At 32.5% G+C, this 23,264-nt stretch overlaps 2 protein-coding genes across 5 annotated transcripts in view; both read right to left on the bottom strand.

Annotated features, from left to right (window-relative positions):
- Positions 1-5,259: 5,259 nt before the first annotated feature.
- Positions 5,260-12,067, bottom strand: LOC110816362 (uncharacterized). 3 transcript variants are annotated; one of them, XM_022044518.2, is made up of 9 exons: positions 11,962-12,067; positions 11,520-11,818; positions 11,286-11,394; positions 10,629-10,744; positions 8,700-8,819; positions 8,379-8,468; positions 6,527-6,675; positions 5,721-5,958; positions 5,260-5,632 (listed from the first exon to the last, which is right to left on the bottom strand). In XM_022044518.2, exons 2-9 carry the CDS (start codon positions 11,739-11,741, stop codon positions 5,480-5,482), a joined length of 1,197 nt encoding a protein of 398 aa, XP_021900210.2. In that variant the 5' UTR covers positions 11,742-11,818; positions 11,962-12,067; the 3' UTR covers positions 5,260-5,479. The 3 variants fall into 3 exon arrangements, with proteins under 3 accessions (XP_021900210.2, XP_021900211.2, XP_021900209.2); XM_022044519.2 differs by lacking the exon at positions 11,962-12,067 and having other exon boundaries at positions 5,721-5,784; positions 11,520-11,949; XM_022044517.2 differs by lacking the exon at positions 11,962-12,067 and having other exon boundaries at positions 11,520-11,946.
- A 2,110-nt stretch (positions 12,068-14,177) lies between these two features.
- VGT1 (vacuolar glucose transporter 1) overlaps positions 14,178-23,264 on the bottom strand; it is a 43,996-nt gene continuing 34,909 nt past the window's right edge. For both annotated transcript variants that reach the window (XM_088219827.1, XM_088219829.1), the window contains 8 exons: positions 23,163-23,264; positions 22,624-22,992; positions 22,495-22,542; positions 22,327-22,389; positions 21,891-21,971; positions 21,562-21,657; positions 18,685-18,822; positions 14,178-14,486 (listed from right to left, as the gene is read on the bottom strand). In XM_088219827.1, the coding sequence (XP_088075953.1) occupies positions 14,355-14,486; positions 18,685-18,822; positions 21,562-21,657; positions 21,891-21,971; positions 22,327-22,389; positions 22,495-22,542; positions 22,624-22,992; positions 23,163-23,264 (1,029 nt within the window). In that variant the 3' untranslated portion in view covers positions 14,178-14,354. The remainder of the gene's footprint in view (positions 14,487-18,684; positions 18,823-21,561; positions 21,658-21,890; positions 21,972-22,326; positions 22,390-22,494; positions 22,543-22,623; positions 22,993-23,162) is intronic.

Raw genomic sequence — 23,264 nt, 5'->3', positions numbered from 1 at the left:
TATCTAATCATGCGAACACGCCATGCATTATGAGTGTGGTAAAATACTATTTGTAATATACTAGTTATAAGTAGTTCCATCATTGTAAGCAATTGCATTAGGATGCAATGGATATGACAATAATGTCAAAATAAATTATAAACAATTGTATTTGCATTAACATTACGCTTCTTATTTTGTCCTACATTTGTAATTTGTGTTATATGATTATTATTTATTTATATATCATAAAAAAACTCCAAGTTATGGAACAAAAATTAAAGTCAGAATGATAACAAAACCTATTTCTTATATAGCTTTTAGTTAAATTGAATTATCACCAACAACATATTGATAACGATTTGGAACCCGAGATTAAGATACAATCTGAATTTACACGCATGTAATTAGTTAGTAGTAAGACTTAAACCTAAACAAACTTTTAACTTTAAGTCACAATTAGCATGTAAAGCGAACTAAGCTGGTCGAGATGTGACAAAAAAGGAATTGATTAAAAAGTTGACAAGAAAATCTTGACAAAGTTGAAACTAATTATTGATTAAACAAGAAGAAAGTCTTTTATTTAGGGGATCCGATGCCTCTAAAGAGTAGAAAACAATCATATCCGTTAGATTTATTTCTAAGGCTAAAACCCAATGAATCTTATGTGTCACCTAATTAAAAATAATCCTTTGTGGCATAAGGTCCTGCATTACACATAAGAAAATAATAAATAAATCTAACTTAATTAATTAATTAGATTTTATTCTTCATGAATTTGAGTTTAAAAATTTGACTCAATTATTTGTAAAAGATTTAATGGGTTGCTTCTCCATTCAACTTCGTGAATTTGATCTATTTCTTTCATAACTCTCCTTCATTGATCCATTTTTAAGCATAAACTTGCTTGAGTGTCTTGACCCGTGATCTAGTGAGTGACCCATTTGACATTACGATATTCTACCCCTGTGGTCTATGTGCATCTTGAGTTGTTTTTACACCATGACTTGCAATTCACACTGGGTGTTGGGTTCATACTATGCTTTATGTTCGCACTCTATGTTTATCTCCTTGCACACGTGCTCCGCTATGCTTCGTGACTTGATCTCTATTAAATAATTTGATTAGAGTAATATATATTATACTTTTAAATAAAAGATATAATTCATTTCGTTGATTACTTATGTTGTTAATATGATATAAATATATAAGTGGTGGTTACAAAATTCTTCACTTAAGTGACAAAATTAGAATATCATAAATAAAGTCTTATTTTCGTGTTTTACATAAAATATATTTACGGGCACTAATACTAATACAAATTATTGTTGCACATTTAATTCTTAGATTTTAAATTATCATTTTTTGAAGGATAAAAATATTAATCTTTAATACTAATGTACATGGTTTATTATGACATATTAAGATAGTCAATTAATATATATAAGTCTTAGCAAAAAAATTTTAGTTTATTGATTAGACATTTGTACAAACTTATCCACCAATCAATAAAACAAGTCATGCTTTATGTTGCTGCTAATGAAATTTTATTTCAAAATCTCATTGCTATAAGAAAGGAATTTTCAATTATGTCATAAGTAATTATTGTGTTCAATCCAAATATATATGGTTAAACAGTCTAATCTTGTCGTAGTATGCATATTCTAAATCTATTTAGAACTTGCTTTAACATGTTTGTAAATAAAACAATAGTTGGCAAGAGTAAAATGTTTAGTAGGCAAGTTATCTGAAATATATGATAAACCAAATTATATAAAACACAAGACAACTAATCAGTCGGAATACCTAATAATAAGTCAATAACACTTAATAACTAAATTAATAATATTGATGCAGAGACCCAGAATTTAAATGGAAACAATGTCAAAAATTAAATGCGGAAGTGTCTAATAGCGTTAGAGTTTACATTCCTTACACATAAATTAACATGCTCAATAGGGATACAAAAATGTCATTTTCACAGTAGTTCATAAAAAAAAAACGTAATAATATATGAAAATAACGAATAAATATTGTAGGGAGGTTAACCTCCACTAACTCTTAATAGGATTCGGGGGGGATACCTAGTCATAGCCCTCCTACTGATCAGGATCTGAATATTGCTCTTTTTGATTTGAAATGGTTAATTGGGGAGGAGGTGAGATACACTACCCCAATAAGAATATCACACTACTCACCGATATAGAAACTGAAGGTTGGTGAATATCATAAAAACAACTAATGAAGTTTTTAATTTAAGTAAATTCATTTATCATAAGAAAAACCATTTATTGCATACTTACCGTTGCGAGATTTTCAAAATCGATCTATAAAGACAATAACTAAATAACATTATGATCTCATATTCAAGTGAGCAAGAACAACAACTTTTCTTTTTTATTTGCTTACTGTATCCTTGGGGGTCCATATGGATGTCTCATTACGCGTGAACTTAATACCTAAACTTGTCAACTAACCGGTCGTCCCTATACTCCGTCCGGTATGAGCGTCAAAAATATCATCTTTCGATACCCCGTCTGGTATGAGGGTGAATCGGACCGTCCCCATACCTCGTCTAGTATGAGCGCTAATAATACAATCCCTCGATGCTCCATCCGGTATGAGGTATCATTCACGATAGGGTTCCCTATGTACCCAGTTCGTCTACTATCTCTTAGGATATCCAGTAAAACAACTATTTATTAATTTACATAAACAAGCAATTCTCATTTGCATATTAATTTCAAATTTTACAAATCAACCGTAAATCATACAAGACAAGCAATATATGCATCAAGGAAGCACAACTGAATCATTTAACTATTTCAATATATTATCATATATTTAAAGCTGTAAAATTAAATAATCAGTTAAACATGACAAATAAATAACTAACAAGTTCTGTCTCCATTAGTGACCTGTAATTATTCTTAAAAGTTTTCTAAATTTAACAAAATACCATATTATTGATTATTAAGCTTCAATTCTATAATACGTAATAAGGTGAGAGATTCTTACCTGAATCGGTGTATGAAACATCGAACTTTCTATTGCGCCTACTGGCGATCATCGAGTTTCTTAAATTTTCTGGTGGTGATTAAACACGCTTCACGTACTTAAAAATATCCCAAAAATTTAAAATCGGTATTAAAAATTCTTTCTGGCCAATTTTGAGATTTTGGCACGGCGACACTGCTTTGCTTCGGTGACTGCACCATTGCTCGCGGCTGTGGTTTGCCTCGGCTTGGTCGTTTTCGACTAATTTTGGTCGGTTTCGGCCGACTTTATACATATCCCTGCGAAAAAGTACATTAGGGGGTCTTAGTTGGCCGAAAAAAATCAGAAAACGAAAATCTACTGGTGGTGGAGTTTTTCGGGTGTGACGGTTCTACCGACTTACCTTCACAGCTGGAATTTCTTTTTCGGTCAACCTGTAGAAAATAAAAAGATGAACACAACGGTGAAAAAATAGCAAGAAACGAAAAATGGGAATGGGCTCATCGGAAGAGGTTGCGGGTTTTTCCTGCGGCAGCTCCACCAGGTTTTGTCCGCAGTTTTCGGCTCCCTCCCAGTTCATTTTGCTCCAATATGGCCACAGGGGTGCTTGGAATTGAATTTCGAGTGGGTTGAAGATTTTTTACCTTTTTTTGGTGGTCGGAGAAGCGTCAGTGCGGCGACAGTCGGCTCCCTTCTCCGACATCTGGTTCTTCTTCTCCGGAGGGGAAGGGGGGTTGCGGCTAGAGTTCGAGTTCACTGTGATGCGAAATATTTATACTCATATCGCGTTAATCTGGACCGTTCATCGCGTTTGATCTCGATCGTTCGATCGCGTCTAAGGAAAAAACGGATCCAGACTGTCCACGCGCGTGAGATCGCTTCTTGGTCGTCGGATTGTGGGGCATGCAAATTGCCAGCGTGGCCTCCCGTGTGGCATTGAGTCAACGTGCCTTGTCACGCGGCGCGCTCCGATTCGTCGAGGCTGCTGATTAGGCGGTCCTACGTGGCCAAATTTTTTTATATTTGTATTATGATTCCTCAGTTTCTGAATTTTCTTTTAAAAACACCATTCGGACCTAAATTTTCATCTATTTTTTTTTAAAATTGTTTCTAATTTCATTCATAACTTATTTTTTTTTTTTTTATAATTCTACATTAAATTAAGGTAAATTAATTTCAAAAATAAATTTTTATACATTTTAGAATGTTAAAATTAATCACAGTCTAAATTCCAGACTCGAGTATTATAATTGACAACTAAGCCAGACCCAACAATAAAACATCACTTATGGTAGTCAACATAATCGTGACTAAAACTTTAAGTTATTGTGTTCTCTTGACGACAACATATGTTAGGAGACATGCTATTTATAGATAACTGAATAAGGATGGGAGAGAGCTATCCACTCTTTAATAATTATTCTTTCTCTATATCTCTCTTTGAAATATCCTACCTCATCATTTGTTTGTTCTGCAGGCTAGGAAAAGAATTTATGAACTACAATATAAAGAGAATTCAAAAAACGAAAATTACATTTTAATTCTTAATCAATTTTATGTCCAATTCATGAAATTTTTTGTTATTCCTTTATTTTTTTTTTTGAAAATAATTTTTGTAATTCCTCCATTAAGAAAAAAAAAAAAAAAAACAAACTAGTTTAGAATTTAAAAATGGAAAACTAATTGCTCCAAGAGTAACTTACCAAATTAATGTTCAAAATCTGACACACATTGTCTTTCACTTCTTAATGATTTTTTATTGTTATTTCGTTTATAATATTATTTATTTATTTTTTATATTAAATTTTCTTTCGTTCCCCGACATAAAAAAAAAAAGTTAAAATAATTAAGTTATATTTAGATAGTTTAAAAAGTAATTTTAAAAAATAAAATTTATTAATTAATTAAAGTAATAACAAATCAATAAAAATTTATTGCTATTAACTTGTTTTATTAATTTTTTAATATAATTAATTAGTTTAAATAATTTTTGATCTATTTTTAAAAATATCTAAATATAATATAATTATTTTACCCTTTCCTATAAGGAAATTAAAAAAATTAAATGTTTAAAAACAAAGAAAAAAAACATTAAAAATCAAATTATAACTAAAAAAATATCAAAAACTAAATTATAATAAATGTCAAATTTTGAAAACTAATTTGATAATTTACTTTCTTGATTCAATTATGTATAATATATGTAAATTATAACTAAATTTTAAGTATCAAATAGTTCAGATCTAGAAATTGAATGAAAGGAAAATAACAAACTTGACAAGGTGCAGGAATAGTGTCAAATAGAAATAATGTCTCCCAATATGTAATAATTTTCCTTCAAAAATAAATAATCCAAAAATAATTTCCTAATCAGGTTTAACTACTAAAAAAAATAAAATTAAATGCTAATAATGCTCCTGCATTACATCTTTAGACCCAAGGAGCAAGCAAGCTAGGCAGCAACACTATCAGAACCAACAGTATATCCTATGGCACAAGCCGGCTACCGCCTAAAAATGCCAGAAGTTTGGAGCATTTTACTATACTCTGAAATGATTGGAGAACTCTTCACAAATTCCCATATCTTGGCAGAATTTTTGAGCCACTCCCGTTCAGAAAGAGTCCTTGAAAAAGAAGGGCACGCCATGGACAAAACCTGAGGAGAAGAGACTTCAATATTTAGGGCTAGACCACCATTGTGCAAATATGATAGTGGATAGGAGAGAGAAGTGTGGATGACTGACCTGATCACGTAATTTCCATAGAGTAGAAATATAACTTTCATATTGAGCTTTCGGAGAGTCATCTCTGTTCTTCAAAGGAATAAATGAACTCAACAGGGTTGGGTCAACATTATCATCGGTAATGCATTTTGCAATGTTTCTGTGTTTCTCTCTCATAAATGAAGAGGAGCTAAAATAATGTGCAAGTGCTTTTCTCAAATGCACAACATTATGTGGAATGAGATGTTGATCATGAAGCCTAGAGAGTCGGAAAAGAAAAAAACACAAGTTATCTAGATTGTCCAACATTCTCCCTCAGCATCCAAACACATATAAAGCAGCAGAAGAAGGGTCACAAACTTGTATTCCAAAATGTAGAACCATAATCTTAAGTGAACTCATTGTTGAAACACGAGCAATCCATTCCAGGAAAACAATTTGAAGTTGAAGTTGCCAAAAAAGCAGTGCAACCAAATATAGTACATTAAGGATTTAAGACATCAATGACAAGTGAACGTGAGGATCTGCTAGTTTTAGTCCAATGCTCATCGTACACTAGGATACTATACAACACTCATGTGCAGTATGTTTCAACCCTTTGAGACCTCTTAAAATTCTTCTAATGAACACGAAAAGCAAGAACTTTTGCATTTTACTAAACCAGAAATAGAGCATATCTTTAAAGACTAACAGACCAAATGAAAACAAGCTCAGATTACTATATTTCCTAGCAAAATTCCTAGTCTTATATTTACCTGTTGATGTCTAAATCATTGCAAAGCCATACGCAGCAGCAAAAAGATACTAACAAAAAGAAGTCTACTCACTTTGTATGCACAAAAATAGGAGTGGCCATGTATTCTGCACCCACATGTAATTTATCTCTACTTTCTTTTTCAGGCCCCAAACTAGAGCTTTGGGGATGAGACAGCATTGGTGAAGATGGATCAGGTATGCTATGTTTCAGTAAGTCTACCTGCAGATTGGGAGAAACGGCATCATATTCAAAACAAGCAACATAAATGCACCCAAAAAATGAATCCGACGAGACAAAAAAGGGAAATTAGCGCAAAGTTCAATTCCACAATGGATGATAACACTTTCCAGGAACTAAAAGATATGAAAACATGTCAGAGTCCGGGCTCTGTATCTGGTCTACAAGGAAATTCAAGCAAAATAATCCAGACTTCTCATCTGATTGCCTTTACTTACCCCAGCCTCCCTCAGTCAAACCAAGATCAATTCAACCTCTGTCCCATATAGAGATGCTAAACCATCAAAGATATCTATTTCAATATTAGAATGGCTAATTATCCTAATTCAGTCCACATCAATTCATGTGGAAATAATTGAGAGAGAGAGAGAGATGGCCATGCTAGACTAGGTAGTGCCCTAGGTTGATTCATGCTTGGGTCACAGCTCCAGTTCCTTGATCATTCTCAAGCCTTGTTGTAGATTGTATCTTAGCTTCAGTTCTGGCTTGATCTGAGTTGTGCTCCAGCCCAAACCCAGAAATGTGTCCCAGTCAAGTTTTGGCTTGCGCTGGTACCAAGTCTGCCTAAGCCTCGTTTCAAGATTGTATCCTGCAGCAATTTGTGTCTCTAGTTGAGTTATACTGAGGTCAAGTGATGCTCATGCCAGTTCAAGGACCGTGGCCCATTCCATGTCATGCCCAAGCCTGGTACAAGACTGTGCTCAAGTCTAATCGTGCATTAAACAAGTTGTTCTTGGACATGATGCAAGATTATGTTCCCTGCCCAATTAATTTTAAAGTCTTCAAGATTTTTCCAAATTCAAGATTGTGAATTAGATTAGATCGAGTCTAAGTCCATAAGAACCACAACATTGAGCCAAGTCTGGGACCATTCCATGCACTATGTTGAGATTCTTAAAAGCCTAAAATCATGCCATGTTGTGTACAAGCCTAAGAATGTGTCAAAACCAGCTCGGTCATGACCAAGCCTATGACCAGTCATGCTAAAGTACAACTTTGTCAAAACTAGCATTGGGACAACTTTGTTTGTTTCCATTGTTTTGATTGGGACAAGTCATGCTAAAGAACAAAAGAAGAGAGGTGTCCAGACTCCAGTCCATATTTTAGATCACCAAACATGAAAATAGATGATTTTATGGTATCCTGCTCTGTACCAATACCAGGACAGCTACCAACCATAATGCCATGAAGAATTGAATGAGGAGAAGAGAGAAACCAAAATTCTCTTTCAAGGACAAAGACAAAAAAACATGAAATCCTTCCATGCTTAACTCATATCAGTGAACTTTTTCTCGTCCTTGTAGCACCTTAAGTCTGTAACCTGAATCATATCTAAGACTAGTGGAATATATCATAATTATTTCTGACTTGCACTTGTTTCCTTCACTCTAAGGTCTTGTTGCCTCGAACTTACAACATAGAGTAGCACTTTAATCAGGATGGTTTGCAACCACCAGTCCACAACTACAACCAGTACTTGGAGCGTCATGAAATTTCTTGTTTGGAAATGCATTAGCTAAACATAACATACACAACAAAAAATAAAAAAATCCTAAAATTAGATTTCTTAGTCTCTTATGATCACCTAAAACTTAAATAAATAGTAAATATCATCTTGTTAGCTCATAAGACAGGAAAACAGAGCAAGAAGACAAAAATAATCTGAATGAATTTCAATATATTACCGTCAACAACAAACGCCACATGTTATTATCATGAACTCCTTCAGATACCACCAGCAGAATGTGACAAATAGATGATAGTAGAACGCCAAGCTACAACAATTCCTTGCACCACCACCAAAATGTAAGGAATTTATTAGACAAATTACCTTTTAGACATTCTCAAAATGTGCCTTCAGCAGTGTTGAACAGAGAGAAAGAGAAGGAAGAAAAAAGAAAGAAATAGCCTCCACGAGAAAGAAAAAAAAGGTAATAACATAGATACGAAGACATTCATTATGTCTTACATAAACAATGAATCTAAAAACCCAAATTTATGGTTACCTGGATACCCATAAGTTCATGAGCCAACTCTGCAGACAAAGATTCACCACTCAAAACTGGAATCATGGATGATCCATCAGGTCTCATAATCTCAGCTAAAACAGAAGGACTAAAAACTGGCTGCAAATAAGAAGAATGACATTTTAAGAGAAATTGATGCACAGGAAAATGCGAAATCAAGAGAGTAAAAATCCAAGCAGAATCAGCAGAAGTTCATATGGAAAATGGAAAATGAGAAGGCCCAAAAACGGGTTTAACATTCTAACATTAGTACAAAGTGCAAATTGATATAACTGAGATATAAGAATGCAGTTATTCCCTGCAAACAAAATACAAATACTTAAATTACATGTTTTTTAAGAGAGAAAGGAATATTATTATAAACAAAGCAGAAAGGGTGGCCACCAGTGCAAGAGAAACTTTACATCATTTCCAAAGAAAAAAAAAAAAGATTCTATTAGTCATCTCCACAAAAGAGAGAATGTCCATTAAACAATATGTTTGAGTTATGGAAACAATGATGTGAAGTGGATGTGAAGGAGTTGAGTGTGTGTGAGTGTAAATTTTTTAGGGCCAGAAAGTTTCTTTCGCAATTTAGCAATAACAAAATTAAATCAGTCTAAGAGTGTCCTTTTTAGAGATTACCTTAGATTAAGCAGGCACCAAAATGAAAATTTCCCTATTTTTATTAGTTACTATTTGCCTCTTCAAAACATGCTCTTCAGTTTTTTACTCATGCTCCTTAGGCCACGTTTGTTACATTGGTTAGGGTAGAGTAAGAAGGCCATAATCAATACAAAATGTTTGGTTCTTAAAAAGGTTTGGATAGGGTAAGCTAAGAGTAGGAAGTCTTATTCACCCATCATGCATCCAACCCAAGGTGGTAATGTAGATATCTATATTAAAATTACTTTAGCCTCCTTAAATACTTCCTCACTATTCTTCCTACTTGTAATGATAAAAAATATTAAAACATTAATAAAAGTCAACCCAGCCACCACTATCCACTGCCAGAAATCATCCATTATTGGACCCTCTTTGAAAGATGCTAGACTAACACTCAACACTGTTAAAAAAATGAATTTCATGGCCAAGATTTTGCCTAGTTGTGAGGATTTTTGCAGCCATTTTCATTGATTGTAGCAGCTTCTATTGGTGTTCAGGATAACCTTTCTATCAATTTCATTTTTCTATCACTGCAATACATCTTTAACAGCTCCACGAAGAGGAAGAGTTATAACTTGATGAGCTTTGTTTTCTTCTCATCTTTATCTTAATTAATATTTTCTAAGAAACAATTCAAAATTAATCTTGTATTTTATCTTCTAGAAAATGATATGTATTTAATTTAATTCATTATTTCATTAACATAGATTCTAGACATCTATAATAATTTTTGAGATACTAGATATCTATATTAATATAGTTCCAGATATCTATATTAATACTCAAAAAAGCAGCTTTGCATTAAAGTCATCTAATTTCATAGATTACCCTCCTCAAATTACCACCAAATCTCTTCCCAAACACCAAAGTAAACAACCCTTCCCCAAAACAGATATATATTACCTTATCTGTCCTATTTGATTACTTTACCCTACCTGTTGTTTTCAAACATGATGTTAGTCTATCACAAGGCACCAAAAGGAAAAACTTATGCAAATGAAGTAGAAGACCTTATATTTTTAAATTTTTGCTTCATGATTTTCGCACAAAGATTTAAAATCAACTAATCATATTATAGCGTGTTCTAACTCAGATGCACTCTTAGAGCAGCTAATAATTACCCCTAGAAGAGTGCCTCGGGAACATAAGAAAACATCACTGATCTCATTTAAAAATTAGTTTTGATCTCAAAATAGGAGAAACTTCAGTTCCGTGATTGCTATAGAAATTAAATGTTTAAAGAGGAGTCAAAATGCACAAAACCTGGGTATCAAGAAGGATAAACCTTTCAGCAGAAATCCTTGGTTCAATGCCAACCGTACAATGCCTTGCCGACACTCTGATCTCTTCTGACTGGATTGCAAAGGGTGGTAACATCCCTGAAATTTAATGTTCAAAAAGAAAAAAAGTTCTTGTTAAATTAGCAAACTAGGGCTTTTTTGAAAAGTATCAAAATAAGGTTTATCTTTCAGGTCAATAGCAATGCATGTAAATACTAATTCCACGATTAATAATAATATACGTTGTAAGCTAAAAGAAAAAAAAAAAAATAATGATACACAAACTTCAGAGATTATTATTCATTCATAATGGACACCTTCGACAATTATATAAATGATATGAGAAGACTAGGAAAAAGAGAGAAGAAGAATAACAGGAAGATAGAAGACTACGAAAAAGAGAGAAGAAGAATAACAGGAAGATATACGAAAACAGAGGAAATCCAATCTTATTCCACAGTGCCTCAATTAATTTGGTCGACAGGTACTTATAGCCTGTACAATTACAATCAATCAACTATTCTACAACTTCCTAACTAATTTTCAGCTAGGGTTCGTTGAGTCAGTCCCACCCCTTCCACACACAACATTAAAACATTTGCATTATCTCTGGTTTTACAAAATTATACAGATTACTCACCAGGAGAAGTACCATCAAAGCCATAAATCTCGTTCATAATGGTCGACTTGCCCACTCCAGGCGGACCAATTATCCCAACAACGGTGAAATCAGTATTCTCGGTCAGAAACTGCAAAAACAAAACACCCAAAGAACTGCAGAATCAACTTATGTTCTGTTTTTTACGTTCAATTTCTATCAACTCAAGTGAAAAATTATTATCTAACGGGACGCGAACGAGAGAGAGAATGTTACAGGAAGAAAGCGATCGATGTGGAAATCCCAAGAATCGGAAAGGAGATTGAGAGAACCAACTGGAGGAAGACGCGAGCGATGCGGCACATTTTCATCTTCTCCAGCGCCACGAGCGAATTTACCAGGAAGGGGACCGGAGGAGGGTTTCGCTAGCAGGATCTTTGGAGGCGGAGGAGCTGGTGATGGATTAGAAGAGCTACCTCCGCCAGTCGAGCCTGCCATCTCGATTTCCTGATTCTAACAGTCCGGTATCAATCTTGCCTGTTAGTTGGTAACTTGATAAATTGAAGAACCTGGTTCTGACGCCAAATTTGGAGAGGAGGGTGTAATTATAAAACAAAATGCAAATAATAATTTGGTTGGGAAATTCAAGCAAATATTACAAATTAATTTCAAATATATATGTTTTTTATTTTAAAGAAGTTGTTAAACTCTCTCTCACCTTTAAAAACATTAATGTCGTGAAGAAATAAACGAAAAGAGCATAGTAAGTCTCAGGAACTATTTGAGCAACTTATAGATTACTGAAATTAGAAATATCATTTTTTCTTCAGTCTTTTGAGTGTAAAATTTAAAAAAAGATTATCTATAAAGAAACATGAGCTCTCTTTTAGTGGATATGCAAGACTTTTGTGGAACATTTAAATGGAAAGTAAGAGGCAAAGCTACTAAGAAAAAACTTGAAAATGAATGATAAAAATTAAAAGATCCAAGGAAATGGTTATCTGCAGAAGCAACTTTGGGTTTTTGGATTGAAATCCAGAGCTCAGGATTTTCAATTTGAGGTTAGGGTTTTTAGAAAATTAAAAAACTTGTGAGGTTTTATATAAATTTTTTTACTTTATATAGATAGAGATTGAGGTTTTCATTTAAGATTGAATCTGCTTAAATAAAATTTTCAAGAACTTTGTTTATGGAGATTAAAATTTTAATATGTAATATGAAATTACGAACGTAAAAATAATATATTTTTTTAACGAGAGAAATCATATGCAGTTAAACTCTCTAATATTTTTAGCACAAGGAGACTATACTCTCTAATATTTTTAGCATTTGGTCTAACTCTTCAAGTAAGTTGTGTTGTAGGAGAGCTCAGAGTTAACTTCTTGTAAAAAAAATAGTTTTAAAGTTGTTATACTAATTTTCTTAGGATTTTTACATATTTGGTGACATTTGCAACAAGTATAAAAGGATGGCTATCATTATAAGTACTGAAAAGATTGAAAATGATTACTTTTGGGTTAAGGCATTTTTTGAAAAGAAAATGTACTTTCGTCCCATCCCATAAACGTAACAAAAAATAATTATTAGATTCCTATTCAAGCACATATGGAGAGATATCTTTTAGGCCTATGAGCCTAAACTAACACATTTCGAGAGAGATCTACAAACGTAGAGCAAGTCATGGTGTTTAATTCCATCTAAAACCGCAATTCAAATAAAAACTATTTGAAAGCAGCTTTTATATCTAATTAAGATATAAAGATGAAAAAAAATATATATATATATATCTAAATGGATTAACCAACTAATAAAAAATTGAATATAAAACACACAAAATAGATTATATCATATTATTTTTTAATAAAAAATTATACACTCATTAATTAAATTAATATATAAATAATAATTATCACATAACAAGAATCAATTTTAACATTGGATAAAAAAAAAAAAATAACGTACCAACCATTCAATTAAATAAAGATTAGTTTATATTTTGTTATTAAAATTTGTAGATAAGATAAAGTATAATTTATTTTAACTTTTAATTTTCTCTCAAAAATACATAATTAATGTACCTTTGAATAAAATAACCTTTTTGTTGGAAACATAGAAAAAAAAAGTTCTTTTAATGTTACTATAAAATACAAAAGTAAATATATCTTCCTAAGTAAACCGTTAATTAATTAAAATTGCAATTTTAAATTTTTGCAACTTAATCTATTTTGTCAAAAGAAATCAGACAACTTATTTTATAACAATTAACTACCTCTAGATTTCATAATTATACAATGTAATAATTTTATTACTTAGAGTGCACAAGTTTTACATTATTTTAGGATTCATCTTTAGAAATAAATTGTCATTTTCTTCTTAATTTTGACATAATAATATCTACAATATATACTGCCCCAGGAAAACATTAGAACTTCAATTCCACTCAAATTATATTCATTCACAAATATTTCTGAAATAATCTTAAAAAAAAAAATCATTGTTAAACCTAGGTTATCTTCATGTTGGTTGCCCAAGTAAGCATGTTTCTTTGTTTTCTATAGTAGTTTAACCACAAGATAGTTAACTTCCACAACATAAAATGTCTAATTATAAGGAAAAAACTGTAATTTAATTTGTTTTGACAATTCATAAGAAATTACAATACTCACGAAGCGATAAAAGATAGTTCACATCTACAAAAATGAAGGGCGTAAGGGCTTTACACTGTTCTATTTCTGCATAATTAAAAAGTAAATTTGCTTTGTTCGGTTTATCACCACAACTATATCAAATTTCTTAAGTTAAAAATTTAACTCAGACCTCGAAAGGTAGAGACTGAATTCCACCGTCAAAGAATTTCAAACATATTAAGATTGAAATGATATTTAGAAACAGAGATTGACTATAAATTAAATGAAAAATGAACTGAGCACAACCTTAGTTCAAAATAGGGAGAGGTAACCAATCTATTTAAGTTTCTGAAAATGAAGGAAACATACAAGTCTAATTTGTGCAAATGGCATTCATATATCTACATATGTGAAATTCAAAGATTTCTCTCTTGTTGTGTCTAATAAGAAGATGGCTATACAGTTATAACAGATTCGGCGGAATCTACAAGCATTTGGCCTCAATTTCTTCAAGAGTGAGCCCCTTTGTCTCTGGTACGATGAAGAAGATGAAGAACAGAGAGAGAACAGCTATACCACCAAACATATAAAACAAAAGTCCAGCTCCGATCAACTCCTACAATGAAATGTTTCACATTTAAGGAAAATAACCAATATGTTAATAACAAGTGAGAAAAAGAGTTGAAATATAAATTAAGTGAAATAGGTTTTAAACAGTACGTATAGGAGGAAGTTGGGTAACTTTGTTAACCTAGCATAATTGTTATATGAAGATTTTATTTCTTATTTAATTAATAGTCATGTTTTGTTACTGTTTTCCTAATTAAGGACGCTTGTCATAGTATGTGATCTCTGTTACTGAATTCATAACTACTTTGATGACTTGCTTAGAACATTTAGAAACCAATAAAATTTTAATCAACTTCAAATTTTTACTGTCTTCTTACCAGAAAATCTATAGTGGATGTATAGAATAATATTATAGAAAGAAAAGAAACCATATGGTTTTCATTGTCAAATTCTATTTTGCTCCATGATGTTTAAGAAGCTACACTACTTGTTAAAATTGAAAAAAAAAAAACATATTTTGTGAACTGTATAAACTTCGCTTCCAGTAATACATTTTATAATAGAAAAAAACGAAACTAAAATATATAAATTATATAAACAAAAAAGGACAGGAAGTCGATACAATTAGCGAAAAATATAATTTTTTATAGAAAAAGAAAACTTATTGAAGAGAAAAGCAGAGAAAATACAGAAACAGAGAATAAGATATCCTCCAAAAAACTCTTAAAACTTGGGAGGCCAAAACAGGAAAAAAAAAAAAAAACTAAAAAACAATATCACCTGCCAATTTTTATGTAACAAAGAAACAGGGATGTCTGTAAATTCGCCCTGAGCTTAGCCCATAGGCAGGCCAAAAAAGTTATCATTTTCCACAGACACTCAAAAGGGAAGAACTGGTTTTTAAAAATCTGCGATTTTGAACCCAAGTACCCACAAACTCACAAATAATGCTTTGCCTAAAAGAGCTTTAGCATCATTTCTCATCCCTCTCCCTACAGATTCAAACTCATGAAATACGCCAATGAAGAGGGACACCAAACCAGAAGTATCAAATAGCCTAATCCACAACTTCCAAGCCACATAATCAGTGAAGAAACAGGAAGTCATGTTTTTTCCCTCTTCCTAAAACACATAACATAAATATCTAGTGAACGATCATGACTAAACTTAATAAACTTGCAATAACTCGTTGGTGTCAAGTGTTAAGCATGTTGAGAACAATAGTCCAAGCAAAAACCTACACCTTAGAAGGAACTTTGACTTCCCAAGGCGTATTGGTAAAAGCATTATTAAAGCAGCTATGGATATATGGGTGACATGTTTCAAAAAAGAAAGATTTACAAATATAAATTCCCAAAGAGTGTAAGGTCCAAATCTTGCTATGTAACTGGTGAGAACAATGGAAGTTCTCCAATAGGCTAACTAAGACTAACATGTAATAAAGAGGCAAATTCCAGGTATATTAACAGCCAGGTTATTAATGAAATTAGAAATACAGACTTTATAACATAAAAAATATTATAAAGACGAGAAGAATGGTTGGCTAAAGGACTATAACTGATCCAAAGATCCTCCCAGAACCAACTATGTGATCCTTCTCACACACTGAGAGGGGTTAAAGGGGATAAACATATCATAAAGACAAATGACTTTCCGTGGAGTTTTATGAGCTGTGGAATCTCTAACAATTGAACGATTTTAATAATCGTGTGACACAAATAAAAAGGTCCCTATGTTCAAAGTCATTTAGCCAATAGAGAAATTCTTTGAAACCAAATTCCCAATGTTCAAGCCACCATTAGTTTTAGAAAGGCAACACGCTTCTTTGCCTTACCAAATGATCTACTGACACCTCCCATGTCACATATTACAAAAATTTTCTCGTAAACCTCTCCAAACTCTCAACCACCCCCAAAGGGATTCAAACAAGGAAAGATAATAGAGAGGAATATTAGAGAGACAAGCCTAGATTAAAGTGAATTTACTACCTAAAGCAACCAAATCAGCTTTCAGGCATTGAAGCCTTCTAGATACTCTATCAACAACCTCATCCCAAAAGGATACTGACCTAATATTACCCTAAATGAAACACCTAAATAGGCAATTGCCTTGCATAACCTCAGCCAAATTCCTGATAATATTATCCGCCACATTGATCCTTACAAGACCACTTTTGTCGAGGTTTATGTGAAGCCTTAGGATACACTGAAAATTCTGAACATGTGTAAGCTCATTCTTGACCAACCTCTAATTGTACGAAAGAAACAAGATAGTATCATCCGCAAACTAAAGGTTTAGAAGCCTCCACTTTGTGTTTCCATACAAAACTCTTAACCTGACCTCTTTCTGACCCTTGTGTTAGCATAAGACTAAGCACATCAATCACAAAAGCAAAAACATATGGAGAGAGGGGCTCAGCCTGCCTAATATTTATAGAAATCGAAACCAAGGTTGTTGCTTACTATTAACAATAACTGCAAATGAATCAAGGATAAGGATCCATGAATCCATGTCTATCTCCATATCCTTTCCATAACATCACTCTCTTGAAAAATTTCCAATTTAGTCTATCACAAGCTTTCTCATAACCTAATTTAGTCTATCAAAAGTTCCTGATTTTAGCTTGATTCCATTTCCAATTAGAATCATTGACTCTAGGCTGATTTAGCTAATCAAATTAGATTTTCTACTACAGTATCTCCTAGATTTCTCCTATATAAATGTATATAAACATTGTACAGACTAAATCAAAAATACATATGAGAAAATTTTACTCAAATCACTTTGATTTCACTTGTCAATTCTATGTCCCAACAACCACTAGAAGCGGATCCTATATGAACGTCCTTAATAGTGATCTCTTTATTCTGCACAGTAGCAAAAATATCAGGATCCTGACTGCCCCCCCCCACCTTCCGTCTGATCATCCAACCAGAAGCTTACTCTATCCCCAGAACCCACTTTCTATTTGAGGCACTTTTTGGAACGTCCCTTTACTCATCATAATACTCTTCGACATATCAATATCATGAGCCACTCGAGGAGACCTAACAAGGATCAGAAATACTAAATTCAAGTCCTATCTTCTTCCTCCAAAATCTGCCATGCTTCTTCATGAATCTTTATAGCCACTTTCGTTGAAGAGCTTTAGTGAAGTCAACCAAGGACCTCGCTCCCAGCCCAACCCTGTGCGGTGATTGCTTCACCACATTCCAACCCACAGGATGATATCTCCTCTTGTCCATAGTGTCGCCCCACAACAATCTACATTAAATTCCCTCCAGTCTCTTAGCTGCACTAACAGGATGGTGGTCAAAGACGCAAAAAAAGATAGGGATGTTGGCCGAGAGAATCTTTCGCCTTGAAAAGCACTAGTGTTACTACTGAATGTGAAAGGGTTTACAACTCTTTCTAAGTGGGCATCGAAGAGAAGATTCTCTATATTCATCTACTCTATCTTTATCTTCCATTACTGCACGAGGCTCCCTTTCAATGAAGTCGCATGTCTTCCTCAAGCCAAGCTAGAAGAAGAGACACTTCCTAACACATGACCTAACAATGCAGCTAGGGTTGGATAGCCAAGACTTTTGAGGCCTGAAGAGGAGGAGACAATATTTATTTTTATCGGCAAACTTCAGTATCCACATAGTAACAAAGAGTGTAGCCTTAACTAGTTTGGTACTTCATACTGTTTACATTGATATACTATTTTCTATACCTCTCTTTATAGACTTGAAACCTTAATTCTACTTATTTCAACCTCAACAAACCTGTACCTAGATCTCAATTTCAGGAGGCATAACAGAAACCAACTTAAGTCCCCACAATATTAGTAGTGGCAAACAAGCACCAGAACCAAAACGGCACTTAAAAAATCCAGAAATGTACAGCAAGCACTGTAATTAGAGATTGCAATAACTTCAACAAAGAAATGTAATTTCTAGGAATTTTCACCACTAATATTCCCCTTCTTCCCACTATAGTCACTCTACCAGTTATAGCAGAAAGGACCTAAACATAAGACACCAACATAGCTTAAGGGAAAAAAGCATTTCAAAATTCCTCAAATGGACGACTTAATATCATATGGTTTGAGATGGTTCATAACAATGTAATCTCAAAATATATTAACCAAGAATATGTTTTACCCAGAAAAATGAAGAGAAGTAGTTGAGAAGCATTAGAAGTAAATGAATAGAAAAGTTGGATTGTTTAAAGAAAAAAGCAGGAGGCCGCTGAAGTACCTTCAGAGGTGAAAATGCAAAAGTCACAAGAGCATTTGCACCAAAATTCACAAGCACCGCTATGCCGAGTCCACGTCCTCTCAAGCGTAGAGGAAATATCTCGGATATCATCAGCCAACCAATAGGACCAAAGGATAACTAAAAAACAAATTAAAAACCACAGAATAAAAAATATATATTTTGGACCGAAATTATTAATTAATTCACATAGAAAGAAAAATAATAGAACATTATAGAACATAGTTATTCTTTTTTTTTTGGTTGAAGAGATACTTTTTAGTAGTAGTTCTATTAGCAACTTCAACGCAAAAGTATCAAGAGAACATGCACAAATAAAAGGAAGATGACAAAAGGTTTATTGACCTTAATGATGCAGAACGAGGACAAGCCATGATTGAATATTTTCACTATTAGAAAGTGATTTTATAATAACTGTTAAGTTTTTACATTTCTCATGTTCTTTTATAATAACCGTTTAGTTTTCACATTTCTCATGTTCTTACATATAACATATTACTTAAGTTTAGGATGTTTTTGGTTCAGTCTTTTTCTTTCACTTTTCTAATCATTTGAGGAATTTTTACATTTCTCATGTTCTTACATATAACATATTACTTGAGTTTAGGATGTTTTCTAAGCATGTTCTTACATTTCTCATCTTATTATCGGTAGGATGCATGTAGAACCTTATTTCTATTGGTTATTTAGGTACTAGATATTGATTTATGTTAAAGAGAGAATGTAATTAGGTTAAAGAGCATTACGATAAAATACACTCTATGTAATTAATGTATAGAACAGTGACTTTCCAGCGGCGGTTTCACATATTTTGATCAATGTTCAGCCATAAAACTATATAATTATAACCTGGACATCATTAACTTTCCATAAACAACAAAATTGTATGATTTGCATGAGAATTGAGGAAGTTATGAATTTTTGAATATTTAGGTCTGTTGGAAAAAAATTCAAATCGTAACAAATGTTTTAGGGTTGTGAATCTCTATTTCCTTTTTTTCTTTTGATTGATTCTTCTTCTAAATTATAGTTCTATATTTCTATTTCATGGATATTTAAGAATCATTCTTTAATTTGATCTGCATCGGGAGAACTAAATTTTAAAACTGGTTGCACATCATACAAATATGATAATCTAAATACTAATTTCAAAGGAATAATTTTTGGATGCTAAAATTGATATTGTGGTTGAAAATTTGTGAATATGTAAATTTTGCCATATATTAATATTGGGGTTTATTAGGTTAAATAAAAAGAGTTGTGAATTTCAAAAATAATAAGTTTGTTTTAAATCCTAAGAAGTTTAATGAATTTTAAGTTAGAAGAAATAAACGGTATGCCTAGACACCCCTTAAATCACAAAAATCATACATTAGACTTCTATCAACATGTATATGTATTATTGGAATTTTTTGAATATTCATTCGATATAATGAATGAATAGGATTTTAAAAAGTTTTTATCATTTTATTAAGAATTTTGAATTTAGCATTATAAGTCAGTAACCGCGAGCTTATTCTAGAATTTTATAATTTTTTTGAAATAATATTCTAGAGTTTTATAATATCTAAAAGTTATTTTAAATTTTATAAAATTATCACACTATTTATTCACCTTTGAACTATCTATGAATTATCCAATTTTTTAAAGACACATAATCATCTACAATTATTTATTTGAATACAAACTCTAAATCAAGTATCTATTTTGATAGAGTCGAAAATTGATGTATTTAATGAAGTTAAATATTTTGATGAAAATAAAAGACGGTTTATCTGCTTTAACGAAAATACGAGGTGATTTATAAATTTATTTTAAAAATCAGTGTAACTATAATCTGACTTTGCCAATGAGGATAAACATTGACACAAACTTATAAATAGATTTTTCGGCTCCTAATGTAGGGATATATGATTCTAAACTCTGAAACAAGGATATATGTAGTACCTACACCATAAGGATTAATTATGATTATGAGTCTTTTCACAGGAATATAATATGGTCATAACTATAAAATATTGTGATGTTTTCTTATTCAATATTTTGCTAAGACTTAATTTAATTATCCTAAATATTTAATTTGAAAATGATCTGGAATTATTTTATAACTTCAGTTTCTTAACTACTTAATTTATCTACTTTTGCTATAATTCATAAAATCTGCTTAATCTGATTAGTTTAGATTTTTGATTATTTACTTAGTTGTGAAGTTTAACTTGAAAATGATTTGGAATTATTTTACAACTTCAGTTTTTTTACTATGTACTAGATTTATTTTCGGTATAATTAGTAAAATCTGTTCAATCCGACTGGTTTAAATTTTTTATTATCCACTTATCTATGAACTCATTCTATCTTTTATTTTCTTATACATTTTGAAGATAAGGCGCGCACATAGGAAACTTGGGATGTATCAGTAATTGAGGGTTCTGATTTAGAGAACTAAAATATACTAATTGAATTTCGTATTTGAATTGAGAAATTAATTTGAAGATTTTAAATTTTCCGAGGTTTGAGATAAAGTTTCAATGTAAAGAATTTATGAATTATTAAATTTTCAAGATATGCTATAGTTAAGTTAAAGGTTTGTTTTGAATTTGCATATTTATTGAATTTTCCATAAATATGCGGAGTTATAATTGGTTCAATTCTGAGTTTAGGGCATTACAGAATCATAAATATTGAGAATCTTATTACAAAAATAGGCCTTCCAAGCTGAGAAACCAATTCCCAGTTCCATCATTGTGGAGATTCTTAACTGAGATACTCATGATAGAGTGTAAATGATTTCTTCATATACTAAAATTGCTAAAACTTGGATTGAAAAGTTAATCTGTACAAGAAAAAAATCTTGCTTACCTGGTAACATCCAACATATAACAGCAGTGCTAGCACAGCAATAAATGGTGTGTCCAGGAAAATGTAGTATGAACCCAAAAGGAATAAAGATATAACCTGGCACCCAAATAAGATGTACAAATTGTAAGAGGACATCATGCTTAAGATTTTGTTTCTCACATGTTCGTTCATGTAATTGGAACAACAATGTTGTAAAAGTTCTTCGCATTTGGATTAAAACAAGCTGGAAAACGAGTGAACTTCTTTGTTGAAAGAAAGCCTCCATGCAGCTAACAATTTTAGCATAAAGTAAACAACTAAACATTCATAAAAGAAGAGAAAGGACCTACAATGCCAGAAACACCTCCAAGAAGTAAAGGCCTCCTTCCTAGTCTATCAACAACTAACACAGCTACTCCTGTCATAAGCAACTACAATCACAAAAGAATGTGTAATATATTATCAGTAAAAGAATCGTCAACTGCAATTAGTAGTAAAAGAGGCTAGTGAATCATACAACATGAACAACATAATCAATCAAGAAGTCATTTATTTAAATATAACAATAACAGTTCTATTACAGTGCAATCAATCCCTAAAGCCGATTTCTTATAAGGTGATGTCTTTATATACTTTGTAAAGATATTGAATCTCCATTTTGTGTTGAATGCTTTCTGTTTTCATTTTTGTTTTTCTTGTCTCTTTTTCTATGGTTTGAGGATATCTTGTCTTTCCTATTTTGACTTCCTCTTCATTAAAGTTCTTATTTTATCTAAAAGAAGTTACCTTCAAAAAACCCAGTAGGAGAGAGACCCGTGTTGCATCAGAAGCAGCAGAAAAGCCTGCACTCTATCACATTATATTGGGTTAGGATGGAAAGATAGGCTTCTTCCAGGCATGCATGAATTCATCAGATGCAAGAGCAGAAACTCCAATTCTGTATATATAGTGTACCTGCAGGATTGATGCAGCATAATATAGTACACTTGGCTGCCCTGTGATCTGTCATTAAAGATGATCAGAGATGTGAATAAAAGTGTAACATATGATCACTTTATGAATACCATTTAAAATGTTAAGTACCTGTTGAAACACTAATATTCCTACACCAATAACAAGGGCTTTCAAGCACTTTCCACGGAAAATTTCTGCCAATGTAACCTCTTTTTCTTCACCAACAAGAGACAGCTCAGCCAGGATCCCATCTACTTGTTGAAGTGCTGAATCACCAATTGCTTGACCCCTTAGCTGGCACAGGCAACAGATTGCAGCCTCTCTTAAAGCCTGGATATCGCCTTTTCCTTGTACGGCACATAATAATAGCCATCTAGGTGATGGTGGCAGACACCACATACCGATTACCATAATCACTGCCAGTGGGGTGCTAGCTCCATACATGTACCGCCAACCAGCTACTACATCTATTAGAAGGCTACCAATTCCATAACCTCCCTGCACAAAATTCGAGGTATTAGCAACTAAAAAACATTAAAGTGAAATTGAACTAGTGGAGAAGGCTTCAAAAGAAAAGGGAAAGGGATCCAATCAATTACTGTTGGTTCCATGGCATGGATCATACAACCTAAAATACACTAGTCCATAGAGCAAAGTCGAAAACTTACAACCATCCCAAGAACAATGAAGAACTCTTTGAGAGATATCAGTTGACCACGAATCTGACTTGGAGCTGTCTCAGCAATATACACCGGAGCTGCATGCATTGC

Source organism: Carica papaya, chromosome 1 (assembly GCF_054855325.1).
Source record: "Carica papaya isolate Zhongbai chromosome 1, ASM5485532v1, whole genome shotgun sequence".
Lineage (NCBI taxonomy): Eukaryota > Viridiplantae > Streptophyta > Magnoliopsida > Brassicales > Caricaceae > Carica > Carica papaya.
The sequence above is the reverse complement of the archived record's forward strand: the minus strand, read 5'-3'. Positions and strand labels throughout refer to the sequence as shown.

Coding starts and splice junctions, on each gene's coding strand:
- LOC110816362 (XM_022044518.2), bottom strand. CDS start 11,741: ATGGCAGGCTCGACTGGCGGAGGTAGCTCTTCTAATCCATCACCAGCT. Junction 6,676..8,378: donor TGTGGCGTTTGTTGTTGACG/GTAATATATTGA, acceptor CCCAATCTGCAG/GTAGACTTACTGAAACATAG. Junction 5,959..6,526: donor CCTATTTTTGTGCATACAAA/GTGAGTAGACTT, acceptor CCGACTCTCTAG/GCTTCATGATCAACATCTCA.